Source organism: Equus przewalskii, chromosome 20 (assembly GCF_037783145.1).
Source record: "Equus przewalskii isolate Varuska chromosome 20, EquPr2, whole genome shotgun sequence".
Lineage (NCBI taxonomy): Eukaryota > Metazoa > Chordata > Mammalia > Perissodactyla > Equidae > Equus > Equus przewalskii.
The window spans coordinates 30,811,885-30,831,336 of record NC_091850.1 but is presented as its reverse complement, the minus strand read 5'-3'; the positions used below and the strand labels follow the sequence as shown (position 1 = coordinate 30,831,336).

General features: G+C 41.6%; 1 protein-coding gene across 1 annotated transcript in view; it reads right to left on the bottom strand.

Annotated features, from left to right (window-relative positions):
- ADAMTS12 (ADAM metallopeptidase with thrombospondin type 1 motif 12) overlaps positions 1-19,452 on the bottom strand; it is a 315,216-nt gene that overhangs the window by 56,187 nt on the left and 239,577 nt on the right. The window contains 1 exon segment of the mRNA XM_070587073.1: positions 7,413-7,539. Coding sequence (XP_070443174.1) covers positions 7,413-7,539 — 127 coding nt within the window.

Genomic DNA, 19,452 nt, shown 5'->3' with positions numbered 1-19,452 from the left:
AGCCCATAGACCATACAACACCAAGAGTGAACCCTAAGGTAATCTATGGACTTTGGGTGATTATGATGTGTCAATGTAGGTTCATCAATTAAAAATTAAATAAAGCAAAAGAAAAATAGTGGGTTCTTAAAAATTGTTAGTTTCCTCTCTACCTCTTTACCCTAGGACATGGCATCCAACTTCTTTGAACGTCTGTCTCCTCATATACCACCTGGGGATAATATCCACCCTCTACCCCTGACTATTTCATAAATATTTTGGCAAGTTGAAATGCAATCATAAGTAAGAAGGACTTCTGTAAATTAACCATTGTGTTTAAATATTTCATGGAATTCTATTTAGCTCATCATATCTTACTTCAGAATGCATTTTCAGAAATTGTACCTGTTATGTGTTACATTTCCTTAACATTTTTAGGAGTCAAAAGCTCTGAACAAGTTAGAGAGCCTTATCTATTTCAACAAAAATGAACTGCACAATAGAAGCACCACAGGTGACTTTGCTAGTTGTTACTTTTGATAAAGATTTCACTCCAGGCGCATTAAGTAAACAAGTATGGATTCAGGGAAAGGAATATATACAGGAGGACAAAACAAATATTAAAAATGAAATTTCAACAAAATTAGCTAGCTGGGGTCAAGCAATCTCCTAAATATAGGTACCATAAATTTGAAACATAAATATGGATGAACCATAAATATGTATGTATGTGTGTGTGTGTGTGTGTGTCACCTTGGATATGAAAACAAAAACAGGGTCGGCCTCAGTGGCCTAGTGGTAAATGGTTAAGTTTGGTGCACTCTGCTTTGGTGGCCTGGGTGTGGTTCCTCAGGTGTGGACCTACACCACTTATCTGTCAGTGGCCATGATGTGGTGGCAGCTCACATCCAGAAAAAAGAGGAAGATTGGCAACGGATGTTAGCTCAGGTATTTTACTTTTGGTTAAAAAACACTATTAGAATCACAAATATCCCTCTCAGAAGGCTGTGCCTTTAGCTCGAGTTCTGAACTGGGTTAATTCAGGCTTGATCTGCTAATTTTGTTGATCTTTAATGACCACAAGCTGGGGACCAGGCATTATTCATATACAGAAAGAGTCTCCAAGAAATTCAGACCTTAGGAAATAGATACCAGACAGAGGGGAAAGTAGCTTAAACAAAAAATGCTACCAAACGACAAAGATTTAACAAGACTTGTCCAATTGCTTTTGCTTCATTCTTCTTTCTTAAGTATAATCTTCAAATTGTTCAGAGGGAATTGGAGGAAATTATGTTTTCAACACAACAGCAGAAGCTGAGGAATGAGATGGATTATTTTCCTCCCTTGAAGTGTGACAATGTGGAACGGCAGAAGCGGCAGCCGCAAAAATGATCTTCAGCTCCCCAAGACAATCTGGGCACAGGATGTCACGTTTGTGCTGATCGGCACTGCACAGTGGCTGTCTGGTAGCCCGGCTCTCTTCTGTGGCCATCAGCACTTCCATTCTAACTGCCAGAGCTTCATTACCAATTGTGTGAGAGGGGGTTGCGTAACTGGTCCATTTCAAAATTTCGCTCTGAATCAGCAAGCTGCATTTGTGCACGCAGCTTAAGAAGCATTCCAGGAAAAAAGGAGTATCATCTACCTTGTACTAACAATACTGCTCTTAGAACTGAGAGATGAAGAGATGTTGATTAACCACAAAGCCCCAAGGAGGGTGGGGACCATATGGACAGTGGCCAGGAAACAGGGCACTGGGCGAGGCATCTGCTGGTCCCAGCCCTGACAAGAGCTGCTCTGTCCTGCTGATGTGTATGGATCTCATGTAGCCTTCCTGGCTGTAAGCTTCCTTAGGAAGTGACATATTTGTGCTATTCCAAAAAATCTTCTGCCCCACACTCTGAATAAACCCTTATCGAATGCTTTTCCAAGCTTTGGAGCTTCTATGCCTTGGTGGAGTGGTCTCGGTTCTTCCTCTGCTTTCACATTATGCTTGCACTAAGCTACCTGTATTAGTTTCTTTGGGCTTCTGTAACAAATTTCCACAAACTTGGTGGCTTAAAGGAACAGAAATCTAGTTTCTTATAGTTCTGGAGGCCAGACATCTGAAATCAGTATTAACAGGATGAAATCAAAGTGTCAGCTGGGCTGTGCTCCCTCTGGAGGCTCTAGGGAAGATCCCTTCCTTGCCTCATTCAGTTTGTGGTGGCCACCAGCATTCCTTGGCTCGTGGCCCATCGCTCCAATCTTTCAGGCCAGTGATTTCAAATCTCTCTCTGCTCCGTCTTTGTATCGCCTTCTCCTCTGTGTGTGTGGGTGAACTTTCTCTCTCCCTCTCTCTTATAAAGACACTTGTGATGGCATTTAGGCCCCAGGTGGATCATCCAAGATAATCTCCTCATTTCAATCTTAATCACATCTGCAAAGACCCTTTTTCCAAATAAGGTAATATTTGCAGGCTCCAGAGATCAGGACGTGGCTATCTTGGTGGCTATTTTTCAACCCACCACATGGCCTCACTCAGGGCCAACTTTGAAGACCCTGGACCACTTGAGAATTCCTTTATCAAGGCTCCTCCTCTGTGCATTTATCTGGTGTTCAGCCTCAGTTCACCTCCTGTCCTTCAGCCTCCAGACTCGTGTCCCAATATCCATCCTAGCACTGGTTGTGTCTTATAAAGTTACCTCCCACTAGAAAGTTCTGGTAATTAGAGTGCAGAGGTAGGTAAAGTTAACTTTCCTTATGGGAAGTAAATTCTGAAAATAGTGAAGCCAAGTTTTCAGCTACAGGTGAATAAGAAAATCTTGGGTACAGATTGATGTCTGTTCCAAAACAGAGAGCTGACACCGAATCCACTGTCTTCTTTGATGATGTTGCTTTTATGTACACAGTCGATGTCCTCAGCTCTACCTCAGCCTCAGCAGGTGAGGGCCTGCATCAAAATCTTTCGGCACCCACCACACCTAGCACAGGGCTTGCTTTGCTTTAGACACAGCCCGAATAAGGGGAGGGTGCCTGTCTCTCTTTGACGGGTCTCCTGTACATACACCTGCTGCAGCTTATAGCTAGCCAGCCTTGGATTCAGACCTCTGCCATCTACTGGTTGCGAGATACTCAGGTAATGAACATTTCTTCCTCTGCATAATTGGCATAATAATAATTATTTTTCCAAGTAGTTTAAAACAATAAAGAGAATATATAAGGCATCTCTAAAACATCGCCAAGAGTGAAGTAAGTGTGATACCGGCTCAACACGACTTGACACAAGGGAAGGCATTTTGTAGAAAGGGAACCATATTGTACCTATGGATAACCTCTAAGTAATTAACCCAGCTGGGCATTCTCCAGCTCATACGTAGGCTAGATAACAAATAACTGAAACATAAAGAAAACTGCATGCATTATGACTTATGACCCTTGCTTAGCTTTAAACCTCCCAGCTGCCATAAGACAGTAACTTGGTTCTTTTGAGTTCCTTAGAAACGTAGCGACCCCTAGTCTATGGCAGCAGACAGACAACCTTCTTGACCCTCTCCTCCAACAACCCCCAGACAGAGATTCTATACTGGCATACATCATCAGAGACAGTTAAGAGGTCTAGTGTGGCATCCCCCTAGTGTAGCATGCCAGATGGTATGGTGACCTCCAGTCTGCAGCACCAGTTGGTTAACACTTTGCATTCCCATCTCTATATCTCACTAACCCTATATAGTTGCTTCAAGATTCTGTCTTCTCTTTAAGGTTCTTTAGGACATGAGTCTACCATCTTCCAATTAGCTGGCTTTTCGCTTAATAAAGGTCCTTTCTCTACCGTTGTCTTGCCTCTGGATTGTCCTGTGTCTTGCAGCAAGCAGATCATGCCCTTTGCGCAGCAATAGGTGCTTAAAAAAATCCACCTTTCTTCTACTCTACTTTCACAATACTTCTGGTTCAACGAATGTGTGCATTTCCCACAGCAAGCTATTCTGACACTGTCTAGAGTTAGCACAAACCCCACAGGTTAAGGGTTCAGTCCCACATGACTGCCCACCCTGCTACTTTCAGATCCAAATCGCAAGTCCAGGTTGTCACCGGTGCTTCTTTCTGACCTACTGGCTATAAATAGGGGGTTCCCATGACCCTCTCCTCAGGTTTAATAACTTGCTAGAGTGGCTCACAGAACTCAGGAAAATATTTTATTTACTCGATTACTGGTTAATTGTAAAAGGACACAATGCAAGGACAGCCAGATGGAAGAGATGCAGAGGGCAGGTATGGGGGACGGGGTGCACAGCTTCTATACCCTCTTCAGGTGTGCCACCCTCCCAGCACCTCCATGTGTTCAGCAACCCAGAAGCTTTCCCTTTGGTTAGGGTTTTTTATGGAGGCTTCATTACAAGGGCATGATTGATTAAATCATTGGCCATTAGTGCAATCTCTAGCCACTCTCCCCTCCCCAGAGGTTAAGGGGTGGGGCTGAAAGTTCCAACCCTCTAACCACGTGGTTGGGTCCTCTGGCAACCAGACCTCATCCTGAGGCTATCCAGGAGCCCCCAGCCACCAGTCATCTCACTAACATACAAAAAAGCACTTATCACTTCCACTTTGGAGATTCCAAAGGTTTTAGGAGCTCTGCCAGGAACCAGGGATGGAGACCAAATATATATCTTGTATTATATCACAATATCGCAGTGCTCAATAAATGGTAACTGTCATATGGTTATTACCACCATTGTATCTCTTATGGGAAATAATGAATATTAGCTGGTAACATTAAGGCCAAGGCAGATTATGTAAAACAATAAAAATGAGAACCCAAACTTCAGGGATAAAATTAGATTCAGGAAATAAATAGCTGTGGCTTTAAGAAGGTAGCTGATCCACCAGAGAGAGTGGTTTTGAAAAGGGAAGCAATGTTGGGGAAGGTCATCCAAAAGATGTGACTGCCAGTTGACCTATGTGTTGGACCTGGGCCACTGGGGGCCTCCCCACCCGCTCCCATCTTTGGAATGTGTGCTCCTCTTGCCTTCCCCACTCCCAGAAGCTGCCCCAAGGAGGCAGCCTTGAGACAGTAATATGATGATTAGACTATCTGGACTGGGTATGAGACTAAACGCAGTTAAGCCCCCCTGTGTGGGACTGAACTTAGTTAAAGCTTCAATATAAACTTTGAGGATTTGGAGGGTGGGTGTGGAAATCTACTCATTTTGCCGCCACCCAATTCAAGCCTCTTAAGTAAGTTCCCCTGCTTATTAAACTTGCCACCTACCAATCAGGAGTGGCTTGCCTCTTTTTTTTCTTCTCTGGGTCTCTCCCTGCCCTCTGAGACAGGTTTCAGATAACACCTGGGCAGCTTTGGGGAGGTTGCATAGCAACAGGCAAGAATCCCAGGCATGTGTGGAGTGATTGCCATCTAATAAGTACAAAAGGAATTTATTGGTAGAGAGTCATTAACTCTGAGAGAGAATGAGTATGATGGAAGCACCTGAACTCTGCAGAGAGCAGGCTATCGATTAGCTCTAAAAAAGGCTTCTCTTTCTTGGCTCATTCTTCCCTGAAATGGTATCACAGAAACTGCAATTACATATAAAGCCTAGTGCTGGCCTCACCTGCTCCTCCAGTTCCCAGTTCTTCCCAGCAAAAGAGTTACAGGAAAGAGCCACAGCAAGGTGAGGTGATCACAGCACCTCGGTGCTGCCTCGAGAGGGGTGGCGTCTGGCTCTGGACCTCACAGCTGCACAGAGAATAAACCTTGTCCCTCTGAGATGAGAACACCCTGGCCTCTCGTCCTGCATGTTGGAGCCTATAAGAGACTGACATTGCTTGACTTAATGAACTTGTCTACACTCTCCTTTTTGACCTGGTTCTGTGGCATTTATCACATTCTTCTAGCTCTTCTTTAGAATTCAGCTTGTCACTTGCTTGATTTGTGATACTAACTAGTCCCCTCCCGTTTATCTAAACTCCTCTTAGTGTGTCTTGTTAGGGCTGGAATGAATGCCTGATGGAATCTGCAACTTAAACACACCTCTGTTTAAGGTCACTAGAGAATGAAGACACTCCTAACGATTAATTCTTTCCTTCCTTCCTCTCCCTTCCCTTCCTTCTCTCTCTCCCTCTCTTTCCCTCTCTCCTTCCTCCTCCTCCATCTTCCTCTTCTTTCTCTCCCCTTCTCTCTCTTTAACATAAGCCCCTCATAATAACATCCCAGCTACTTTCTAGGATCCCAGTATCTTGAACCAATATGGTTACCAGCAAACCAATACCTCTATAACAGTGGTTCTCAACCAAGGGTCATTTTGCCCTCTGGAAACATTTGGCAATGGTTGGAGACATTTTTGATTGTCACAACCTGGACTGGGGACAGGGGGCAGGGTGCTACTAATATCTAAGTGGATACAGGCCAGGGATACTGCTAAACATCCTACGATACACAGGACAGCCCCCCACAACAAAGACTTACCCAGCCCTAATGTCAACAGTGCTGAGATTGAGAAAGCCCGCTCTATAGGTCCATTCTCCCGGGCAGCCTCAATACAACCAGACACTGTGATCTGAGGTGTCAATGTGTTGTCTGGAGGCTACTGTTGTACTGGTGAAGCACTCTTGGGAAAGCCGCACCACTAGCAAAAGAACTTTTGGGTGACCTACCTGGTAACAAATAAATGAAAAGCAATAGGATATATTGGAGTATATGAGGAAGTCATTTGGTTTAAAACTAATTTGGCCAGACATCGTTTTTCCAAAAAGGGCCTGAGGTGGCCTGTGAGCATGCACTGTATATCTGCTTTAAATATTTACTATGTCCCAAAGGCAGGAATGATGCCATTAAAGATAGGGATGTAACTTCCCCCTATACAGGCATTTCTTTAAGGATAAGCATCTCTTCCTGGGGACTAAAGATTAACTACTGACCTGCTGTGCTCATCCTGTGACCACTGATTTGTTGTGCCAGCAAAGCAATCTCATGACCATTGTAAAGGAGACATTCCTGTCATATGTGATGTATGCTTTGTGTTCCAAGATGGTATATAACCACTCTGTACACCCTACTTCTTTGATGCCCTTCCTTCCTTGGGGAAGGAAGTCCCCGGGCTAGTCCTCAGATCTGGCTGATAATAAACTTGCCCCAATTTTGATTTATAGACTGATTACGGATTATTTGAATCGACAATAGCATTCTCTTGAACAATGCTTTGGGACTTAGTCTTACCAAATAATTAAACACAGAACACACCAGCTTTGTAAGAAACACTGCTATCTGGGGAGAAAATGTCCTCTCACTGCATACCACAGGCTCCAAGAGCAGAACCACAGAAACCTGTAACAGTTTTCCTGTATTTATTCTAATAACAAGGCCACACAGCTCTCCTTCATCACTGAACACTGGATTACTGCTAATGTGACGTCATTCCAGGCAGACGCATGGAGCTCCAGCTGTTGTCAGCGGTTACCTGGGTGGACAATCCCTTTCATAGCACTTCTTCTGTCTCCCGTTGGGCTGTGCTTCTGGGTCACAAAATGTAGCCTTCACCATCCCGTGGCCCTGCTTCACACAATGGGCCGTCTGGCGGCGGATACCTGGGATCAGGAAGAAAGGGTCACACATATTGAATCCTGAGCCCACATGCTCCGTGTCAGGTGAGGCACCTGGTGATGTCCAGTGCTTATGGCTAATGGGAAAGTTGTCCATGAGTTACTTGGTTTTCAAAGTAGGGATGAGGAATGGAGACATCTCATCCACCCATGCTGCAGCTGGCAATGGGTGAAGAGATCTTTTTTAGGAAGGAATACAGGCAGTATAGGTAGACTAATATATAATCTAATACATAGATTAATTGAGCTTTAGACACAAGACTAACTCATATATGCCAGGTAAAAAACAAAGTGAGATTTAAATAATGAAAGCAGATATTATCACCAGGTGTTACAATTGCTACATTGTTAGTTTAATAAAGGAATGGAGGAGGTAGTGAGTCTTATTTTTTGGGATGAGGAAGATTGGCCCTGAGCTAAATCTTTTGCCAATCCTCCTCCTTTTGCTTGAGGAAAATTGTCGCTGAGCTAACATCTGTGCCAATCTTCCTCTATTTTTTGTATGTGCGATGCCACCACATCACGGCTTGATGAGCAGTGTGTAGGTCTGTGCCTGGGATGTGAAACCATGAACCCTAGGCCACTGAAGCAGAGTGCACAAACCTAACCAGTATCCCACCGGGCTGGCCCAGTAGGGAGTTTTATATTAGTTGGGGTTAGTAAACTCTCAAAGACCAGAATAAAATTCAAATTAATGTTGTGAAATTTGAGAGGTCAAGTTTTTTCAAGCAGAGGGTTTTGATGGCAGACATTGATAATACTGCTGCCTTCCAAAACCAGGTCGGAAAAGGGAGTAAGAGAAGCATGCAGGGAGTGGAGAGTCTACAGGCAAACCAGGCATATCTGTAGGCTGGACTTGACTTTGGATATATAAGAATAGCTAACATAGGGGCCAGCCCCACAGCTGAGTGGTTAAGTTCTTGTGCTCCGCTTTGGCAGCCCAAGGTTTCACTGGTTCAGATCCTGGGTGCGGACATGGCACTGCTCATCAGGCCACAGTGAGGTGGCATCCCACATGCCACAACTAGAAGGATCCACAACTAAAATATACAACTATGTACTAGGGGGATTTGGGGAGAAAAAGAAGGGAAAAGAAAAAGATTGGTAAGAGTTGGTAGCTCAGGTGCCAATCTCTAAAAAACAGAAAAGAATAAAGAATAGCTAACATGTAGGGCTTACCTTGTCTCAGGCACTGTTCAAAACTGTGTGTGTTTGTGCATGCGTGTGTGTATACATACATATATATATCTCAGACAAATATGTATATACATATATGTATATAAATATATATATAAAATATACTACCTATTATCTATTATGATATGTAATAACTGAAACCACACAAAACTTAATGAAGACAACACTATCATTATTGCTATCTGACAGATGAAGAAACTGAGGCACAATGAAGTCACACTGTGCTCTGCTAATTAGGACATGCGCATCAGCTCCCCTAATTAGGACATCATTAGCAGAGAACTTAGAGGAGTGGCCGGAATCTCATGGATTGAGAGCTGAAGGGACTGAGAGGAAGAGAGTCACCATCTCTCTTGAGAGAGCTAACACTTCAATGTTAAATGTGAAACACTGGGTGAGAAGACTGAAGACTGAGACCCCTAGGGACAGAGCGATCAGCTTGCACGAAGGTTGGCACCCTGAGCTCTCAGGGCATCCAGGTCTTGAGTGAGCTCCTTGGTGTACAGAACTCCAAAATTGAAGAGGCCACGAAAAAGCCATGAGTCCACCAAAAAGCTGGTCACCTCCCCAGTTTAGCATCAAAGACATCGAGGGGATTCCCCACAGCATCAGAGCTGGCAGGACCCACAATGGGGCCATCTCTCCTACCACTTGTCACCTCATGCTGGACCAAGGACTTGGTCCAGCCAATCGCCCAGGCTGGCTCGCATACCCAGATGCCAGAAACGGCATCTTGCCATTTAAAAATGTCAGAGGGAGTTGCAAAACAGTAAGTGAATCCTTTACAATGAATCAGCAATATTTTTACTGTTAAATAAAACAATATTTTATTCTTTTTGAAGAGATAGGTAACATTTCAACCACTTAACAGTTGAGTGCGCAAAGGAAAATTAACAACGTGTCAGAGTTTCCCTGTTGAATTAACGGTCATGGTGAACACTAATCTTCCATTCTCCTGGACCTTGAGTTCTCACATGACAGATACACAGCTAAGTCCAAATCTTCTGACAAGGAACCCCAACCCAGCAGGTGGACTTTCCCCATGTTATAGGAATGCCACACCCGACCAGGAGCTTCCTCCTCAGTTCTGGTGCTGTGTGTTCACTGGGAAAAATTTAATTAATAATTTCATCCTTTACCAATTTCTGGTTAAATAAATAAAACAAAGAAAAGCCAAGAGTCCTGGTTCTGGTCTCTACTTTTCCTTCCACCCGTTTCTTGGCTAACTGCAGAGAAATGAGAGCAACGACATTCCGACTGTTTGAGGGCAGGAAGCTGAGCTAGTTGATCTCTGGAAGTGTCTTCTACATTTTAAAATTTGTAATCCACGAAGGGGAGACAAAGCTAAAGTTTGGTTGCTGGAAACCTTGGGTAATGAGAGGATTCTGGTTAATATAATTTTACAATTAGGAAATTATTTGGACTTATATTATGCATTATATTATATTAGTTCATATTGCCATATCTCTATGGCATGCATATGGTATATGTACATGGTAAGTTGTATTTTCCAAAGATGGCTGCAACAATAACCTCTCACCCAGCATGCTCTTCTGCAATGGGACCATGCCATCCCTCCATCAAGACATGGTGTCTCGTTACTCTGGCCTTGGACCAAATGCAGGAGTGATGTTGCTTGAGTTCAGAGACTAGGTCATAAAGGGTCATGCAATGTCCATCTGATTCTTTCGGATCTCTCACTCTCGGCACTCTCCAGCTGCTAAGGTGTAAGAAGCCCATGCCCTTGGAGGGGCTAGGTACAGGCGCTCCAGTTGACAGGATCCCAGCCTTTAGTCATCCAGCCCAGGTGCCAGTCATGTGAGTAAAGGAGCCTCCAGATGATTCCAGCCCTCAGGCCTTTGAGTTACCCCCAGCTATCCTAGTCTTCCTAGGCCAGGTGCCAAACATCATGGAGCAGAGACATGCCATCCCTATTGTGCATTGTCTAAATTTCCGACCTACAGAATCCATGAGCATAATAAAATGAGGCTTGTTTTACCATATTAAATTTAGCTTGGCTTGTTAGATAGCATTAGTAACTGGAACAGCACTCAATAAATGTTAGCCTTCTTCAGTTCTCGAGTCAAGACCCAGACCTGCAATCCAGCTTGGTTTGCTAGTAGTCTAAACACTATTGATATTGATTTTTCATCTTCTCCTCTCCTGTGCTACACTTCTTCTGTTTGTCACTCCAGATCCACTCTGCACCTGCTCTGAACTCTGGGAAGTGGATCCTATGGACTGCTGTGGCTTCCAGTTGGGTTTGCGAAATGGAGACACTGTTTCTTTGGATAACTGCTCCCTCCCCTCACTTCTTCAGTCCCAGCCACAGTAGCCTCAGTTCGCCCCACCCTCACTGTTAATGGGCAGGGGTAATGGATTACCTTTCTTAGTTTCCCTAAACCCTACCTACACCTTTGAAAGTAGCCAAGTTCAATTTGGGTGTGCCATATGTTTCCTGTAGGGGACTCTGATTGATAACGGCTCCTTTGCAGTAAAAACTCAACTATTAATCTTGAGCGACATACTCATTAATTAACTCTGTAAACCAATTGCTGGAATAACAGAATCTTTCTTTGACATAGGCTATTGTAATACCTCTACGGAGGGGGTTAGAATCAGGCCATCCTTTTAAGGGCAGGGATCATGATGTAACAATGCAAACACAGAAAGTGTAAGAGATTAAGCTCAATCTATATGACCTAGACCTTTTCCTGGAAATTAAAGGAAAAAAAATGATATTGGTGTTTAATTTGGTTTGCCTTTTGTATCTTTCTCCTACACACTGAACACAGCCCCAAAAGAAATTTTAATTAATTAAACAGGCCAGTTAATCAATATTTTATCACAGCACTAAGTTAGCTGCTTATCTGGAAGTATTTACTTGAAAAGGACATTAAGTAGAAATCAATCACACTCCAAAACATATGAGAATCAAATTAAAAATGTTATTTTCAGGGGATTTGTGTGTGTGTGTGTGTGTGTGTGAGGAATATTGGCCCTGAGCTAACATATGTTGCCAATCTTCCTCTATTTTGTACGCAGGATGCCACCACAGCATGGCTTGATGAGCAGTGTGCATGTAGGTCTGTACCCTGGGATCTGAACCTGCGAACCTCAGGCTGCCAAAGTGGTGCATGCAAACTTAACCACTATGCCGCTGGGCCAGCCCCTCGAGAGATTCTCACTCCTTTTTTCTGTGTAGCAATGAAAATGTCACCATGCAGCTGTAAATACTTGGTAAATCTTATTGGATACTGGGAGTGAAAGATCAATTAAGAGCCTTTACTTTTAACAGCTATCTTCATACATCTTTAAATCTGATTATCTTAAGTGGAAATTATGCTTTGAGATAAAGAACAAGTAAAGTTCCTTATGTCCAAAAAGAAAACAAAACAATGACATAGCTCTTCATATTCTCAATATAATATTGAGACCATAAAATAGAGGGAGTGTTACATGGTTAATTTAGTTCATATAAGATTTTCCTGACTCCGCCACAACTAGAAGGAACCACAACTAAAATATACAACTATATTCTGGGGGGATTTGGGGAAAAAAATTAAAAAAAAAAAAAGATTTTCCTGACTCAAAAATTCAATATAGGAAGGATATATAGAAAACAACTGAAAACTTAGCTCATTGTAATGACCTATGGCAAAAAAATACATTTTCTATTATTGTTAAACTTAAGATCAAAGATACTTAAGGCACTGAATATTTAACCACATCATCTGAAAGAGATTCAGAGTACTGAATACCCAGTCTTTAAAATACTGACAAAGAACAAGGTTTTTTCTTTATAACCATTTAAGTAAGTACAAGTTAGGCAATACAAGTTAAACTTTACATTAGCACATAAATTATACTTTTCCTAAAATTGGATATAACATTGATTTTTATAATGTAAGATAACAATTCTGTGAATCAGTTTTGGGCACTGTCACTAAAATCCCCCTAAATAGACAGAAATTACATTAACTTCACAAGAAGAAGGGACGAGCAGGGGTTGTATAACCATCTGTCCTGTTGACAAGTCTACCCTCACTATACTGACATTCAATTTCAGTTCCCACTAAATATTTACCTCGTTTTTTCTTGCTCCTTGGCCCCTTCATCTTTGATTTCCTTGGTCAATGAGTTCAGATCTATGCTTCATAATGAGGGCTCAGTCAAGAAGAACTTAAGTCTCACCACTACAAGAGCTCAAACACACTGAAGTGTGTGTGTGTGTTCAACAACAACCACAACATCAACACTAACAACGACACCATCGGAATCAGAAAAGATTTTGATTCTTACTTTCAACACTTAGTTGCTGAGTAGCCTTGGGCAATCTTCCCACCCTTCTTCAGCTTCGTTTTCCTTGTCTTCAACCTCATGAGACTATACTATCAGCTTGTTGTGAGGATAAAAATGATGTATGTACCTTGACATGTATGTGATGTATCCTGAGATGATGTACCCTGAGTCCTGGCACAGTGCTTAATGCATATCAGGTCCTTGAGAATTATTATTTATTTATTTATTTTTTTTAAAGATTTTATTTTTTCCTTTTTCTCCCCAAAGCCACCCCGGTACATAGTTGTGTATTCTTCGTTGTTCTTCGTTGTGGGTTATTCTACTTGTGGCATGTGGGACGCTGCCTCAGAGTGGTCTGATGAGCAGTGCCATGTCCGCGCCCAGGATTCGAACTAACGAAACACTGGGCCGCCTGCAGCGGAGCGCGCGAGCTTAACCACTCGGCCACGGGGCCAGCCCCGAGAATTATTTTTTAAACTGAATCTGAAGCTTCCTTGTAACTCACTTACTCAATCATGGGTCATTAACTCCTTCCACAACTCTGCTTACTGAATGTTGTGACATTAAGATTGGCTTCACACTCTGAGACCAGGGAATAGAGCAAACCCAACTCGTCCAGTCCTCACACTCCTATGATGCAACATCCTTATTGCACACAACTGAGCCCTCATTTTTACAATTCACTTTTTTCCTAGCTCGAAAGGACACTGACACTGATTTCAACAACTACAAATATTAGTTGGGTATCAGTTAATGAGGTTTGATTTTGTTATTATCCATTGCTGCAACCCACACATCTTAGAACACTGGTAAGACTCAAAGCCAATAGTTTTCCCAATGAACTAACTGCATAAATGGGCTGTCATGGTCAGGTGTAACATAAGAAATGCTCAAATAGGAGCACTGCTGGTGGTTTAAGAACGTCCAATGGAATTAGGTAGGACAAGGTTCTGTTCTACGAAGGATCCATTTTCAAAATTTAGCACAATCAAGAAGTATCCCTTCCTGCTTATAACTCCTCCTCTGCAGCTACTGGGTACAAATCAGGCAAAGCACACACTTAAAGAAAATCCGAGGCCTGCAAAATCTCACGAAATTCACGGGTTAACAAGAAAAGCGGGCAGTCAGCACTGCACAGGGCACACTGACCAAAATAAGCCTTTGTAGAAACAAACTGAGAAATCCTGAGAAAGTACTTTACTAGAGAACAAAACCAAGAGCCTGGAAATAAGGGAGGAACTAATCTCTGCTGGCTGCATGTGGTACAAATGGGATGGGACTGAGAAGACCAGAGGAATAAGAGACAATTAAATTAGGCACCTTAGAAAGAATTCCATTAATGATTCCACATGTAAGGAACTTGGAAGTAGCCACTCCATCCTTACAACAAGTAAAAAGCTGAGCAGACTGAAATATCAACAGTTCTTCTTGGATACAAGAGAGGAGAGGGCACAGGGCCAACTGTTGTCCCCAAACTGGAGAGACAGAGAGGTGAAGACAACTTCCCAGAGCAGAGACTCATGAGTGGACCACCACGGGAACCAGAATTTCACCAAATTAATGTCAGATACCAAACCACAGATCCATGAACCCAGAAAACACCAAGCAGGATAAATGTCAAAAAAACTACACCTAGGCATATCATTTTCACATTATAGACTATCAAAGATAAAGAAAAAAATCCTAAAAGAAGCCAGAAGAAAAAAAAAAACCCTTACCTACAGAGGAAAAGGCGAAGAATTACATCTGACTTCTCAAAAATGGTGCGAGCAAGAAGACAGTGGAGTGAAATACTTAAAGCGTTGAGGAAAAAAAAATCCACCAACTTAGAATCCTGCACCCTGTGAAATTATCTTTCAAAACTGAAGGAGAAAGAAAAACTTTCTCAGACAAACAAAAATTGAAAGAATTTGTTGCCAGTAGACCTGCTGTGCAAGAAATCTTGAAAGAAGTTCTTTAGAGAGAAGGAAAATAATATAGGTCAGAACCTTGGATCTATGTAGAGAAATGAAAAGCATTGAAGAAGCAATAGGTGAAGTTTAAATAAAAACTTCATTTTTCTTACTCTGAATTGATCAAACAGATAATAGTTTGTACAAAATAATAATGCCAAGAATATATTTGATCATGCATGCTTATGTATATATCATACATATATATATGCTTATGTATGCTTATATAAAAGTGAAATGAATGACAGCAACAATACAAGGGATAGGAGGAAAGAACTAGAATTATTTTCTTGTTACAAGATACTCATATATCCGTGAATTGGTATGGTGTTATTTGAAAGTGGTTCTGGATTAGCTATAAATGTATATTGCAAACTCTAGGGCAATCACTAAAAAATAGTTAAGTTAGCTACTCTGGCTAAGGGTTCTCATTAGTTCATTAGCGAAGAACAACTGGAAGGTTATCAGGTTTCCACTGTATATTACTTGTAGATTATTTTATATACTTATTCATATAGTACTATACAATCCTCATTCCAGAGCATATGCTTAAATCCATCTCAACAAATCCTCCTATTATCTTTATGAAGTCCCACACTTAAAAAAAAACCTTTCAGATATTGTTAGAGATCAATATCTGGACTTGATCGATCCTACCTGACAATTACAGTGGACAAAGCCAGATGGATTAGCACCAAGATGAGTGCAATTTTAAAAAGTCAAAGTATCTGATTCTGATTTTCCAAAGAAGTGAATTTTGCCTTCTAAACATCAGTCTATGGTCACACATCAGGATCGGAGTGGCATATGTGCCCCTATTTATGATTCTCATGCTTTTTCAAGGTTATGTGGATGTATCTCAAACTATATGGTCACTTTGAACTTTTAGTGGGAATACAGTCAGATAAACCCTAGAAGAATTAGTTTCAGTAAACACAAATATCTGTTCTCTACATATTTATTTCCAACGAACACAATCTAGTTTCTAAGACAGCTTGGAACAGCTGGAGCAATCTCCACGAGCTTTGCACGGTCTCTGGAGTTTTCAGTATCTGCCTTTTCCTACTAGAACATAATGTTCCTAAACAAAGGGACAATGACTAAATCCCAGAGAGAATTCAGCCAAGTGGGGTGGAGGGAAACTTGAAGTCCAGAGAAGACAGGAGAAAGTGTTCTCCCTTTTGTGCAGGCCACTGTTATATTTATAGACCTAAAAATACAGAATAAAGGAGACCACAGAGCACACAATCGGCAAAGGCCACATTCAGAAGTGATGACCCATTGTCTAACAACAGTGCCATTACTGTGAATTTTTATAGGACACAGGAAATTTTGTTTAGAATGTATTACAACTGACAGAGTTCTGCAGGACCTGGGGTGCAATGGGGTGAAAATGTGGCTTTTACATTATTATGATAGTGATCTTGAGTTTTCCCAAAATATTTTTTATTTAATAAGGAGTCCTGAAGCTTGCTATTGAGACCAGCATCTGTGTCAAGCCATTTCTGCAGCCGTTTCTTTACAGATAATCCATTGGTTGAACTTTCATGGTTGATCTTTTGATGAGTGACTCAGGTAAATATTTTCCAAAAAGCCTTCTGCAATGGATGGTAGCACTTGTTATTGCATTCCTTTCCACCTTTCCTCAGGGATAGCTAGTCCTAAATTCCCCCAGAGTCACCCCAAAGTCACTCCCCATGGACAAGGCAGGAGTGAAAGCAAACGTGACTGAGAAGACAAAAGAATGGAGACTGGCACAGAGAAAGGACCATCGCTGGTATATTCTGAGAGTCCTCTTTACCTCTGAAAAGTGGGCTGTGGAAAATAAGCTGGCTTTGATGACAATTAGCTAAATTTACAATATTGTCTTGCCAATGTTTCCTATGGATTTCTGATCTAGAACAAAGATAACAAAAATTTTTAAATAGTCGAACTTAAAAAAATAACATCTTAGTGAATTTATCCTTAAATAGCCTTTGCTCCAAACGCACAAGAGTAATACGTAAAATATAAATATAGAAAAAATGTTCAATTATAAAATATAAAGATATAAAAAGAGAAAACTAGGGGTCGGCCCCGTGGCTGAGTGTTTAAGTTCGCGCACTCCGCTGCGGGCGGCCCAGTGTTTCGTTGGTTCGGGTCCTGGGTGCGGACATGGCACTGCTCGTTGAGCCACGCTGAGGCGGCATCCCGCATGCCACAGTTAGAGGGACCCACAACTAAGAACATACAGCTGTGTACCGGGGGGCTTTGGGGAGAAAAAGGAAAAAATAAAATCTTTAAAAATAAAAAAGAGAAGAAACCAAAACGACACAATGCTAAAATGTAGGTAAACATCCCTGCAAAAGGGTGAGCAGACCTTGGCCAGAAGCAGACAGTGGTGCTCACGTGCTCAGCTCCAGCAAAGCTGGAGGACTTCAAGTGCTCCACGTGAAATGGGAATGACACCACCCTCATCACCAACTTCTTAGAGCCCCAACTCTTGATGAGTTTCAGGCCTGGGAAGGTGGCAAAACAAGGACTCAGCTTCTCACCCAGGAACTCCGCCAAGCTGCCTGCGGGCTCCAGGACAATTTCTGAAATATCTTCAATGTCACTATGAGCCAGCAATTCTGAACAACCTGAACAAGTCCTGTCCTGAAATGAAGCTTCACAGCGTGGTCAGGGAAAAACTGCAAAAACACTAGAAAGAGTGGGGTGCACAGAGAAAGAAGGGAGGAAAAGGGCATGAAAGAGAAAAAAGAAAAAGAAACTAAAAGGAAATCACATTCAAATCAAGCCTGTAAATTATAATTCCAAAATACATAAAAATTTTTATGCTAAGAAAGGCAACAAAATCATTACAGTAGGAATCCACTCTGGATGAAATAAATTTGATAGGGCAGTGCTAAGGACTGGATGTCCCCTCAAAATTCAGAGGTTGAACCCTAATACCAAGGTGATGGCATTGGAGGTGGGGACTTTGGGAGGTAATTAAAGTTGGATTAGGTCATGAGGGTAGGGCCCTCACGATGGAATTAATGCCCTGATAGATGAAGAACCTGCAGCACAGAAAAGCTCCACAAATTACAAAGTTAAAATCTGGCTAAGCTGGGATTTGAATCTGAACAGTCTGGTTCCAGAGTCCATGATCTTAACCCATGAGGGCATACCAATAGGATTATCTATTACTTAAGAGTGAAGAAGGAGGTCATGGGGCTGGTCAAAATTTTATACAATTGCAGGAAAAAGCTGACCGCATTTTTAAGGGAAGGTGCTGATCCCTCAATAGAAGAAATAACAGAAGAAAAAATAATGTGAACGAATGAGAAAAACTCAAAGTGGGAAGGAAAAGGAGTACCTTTTGACCCATATGGCCAGGGAGAAATGTGGAGAAAGACTGAGGATGAGCTGCCTTCATGCACAGACCACACCATGCCCACTCTAACTACTTGACCTGTGGGCAACCTACCTTTTAACTCATGTGAGGGTCCTACGTGAGGACAGGAGCACGAAGGGAAGAATTTTCCTCAGCTAACCCAGGTAGAAGCAGTGGGAAAATATCTTGGGAAGCAAGGACAGCAATGTACACAAACTGCTGTTATTTTTATTTTATGCAAAGTTGCAGAGAAAAAAAAAAGAGGGAAAGTAACTCAACTCATTTATGAGGCTAGTATAACTTTGACACCCAAACTGGGCAAGAAGAGTACCAGAAGAGAATATTAAAGACAGATCACATTCATGAATGTAGATACAAAGGTCCTAAATAAAATATGAGCAATCAATAGTGTATGTAATATACATACAAATTTATATCATATTAAGTAGACTTTATCTAAGTAATGCCAGTACAGTTCAGTAGTGGAAAATATATTCATGGAATAATCAAATTAGTAGATTAATGCAGAAAAACTAAACGACCATCTCAGTAGATGCAGAAAAATATTGGGCAGATTCACTACTCAATTATAATGAAAGATGTTATAAACTAGGAATAGAAGGGAACTTATTTTCCCTAATAAAGATCGTCTGAAGCATTTCTGTTAAACTAAGGAGAAAGGGATAGATGCCCTTTATCATCTATTGTCATCTATTCCATTCAGCATTGTATTAGAAACCCAAGTCAGTGCAATGAATCCAGAAAAACAAAAACGAGGCAAAATGATTGGAAAGGAGATAAAACTTTCCTTATTATTAAACAATACAAAAATTTGAGAAACTCTACTGACAAATCGAGAACTAATAGTAGAGTTTGGCATGGTTGCTGGATACAAAATTAAAGTACAAAAATCAACACCATTCTTATACTTATCCAAGGAGAAAATAACAAATAATTCTTAAAGAACCTGAGTAGAGAGATACTGTGTTCATACACAGATAGACTCACTGTTTAAAAGGTATCAATCTTCACATAAATAACCTATACATGAAATGCAATTCCAACCAATATCCCAATTGGGATTTTCTT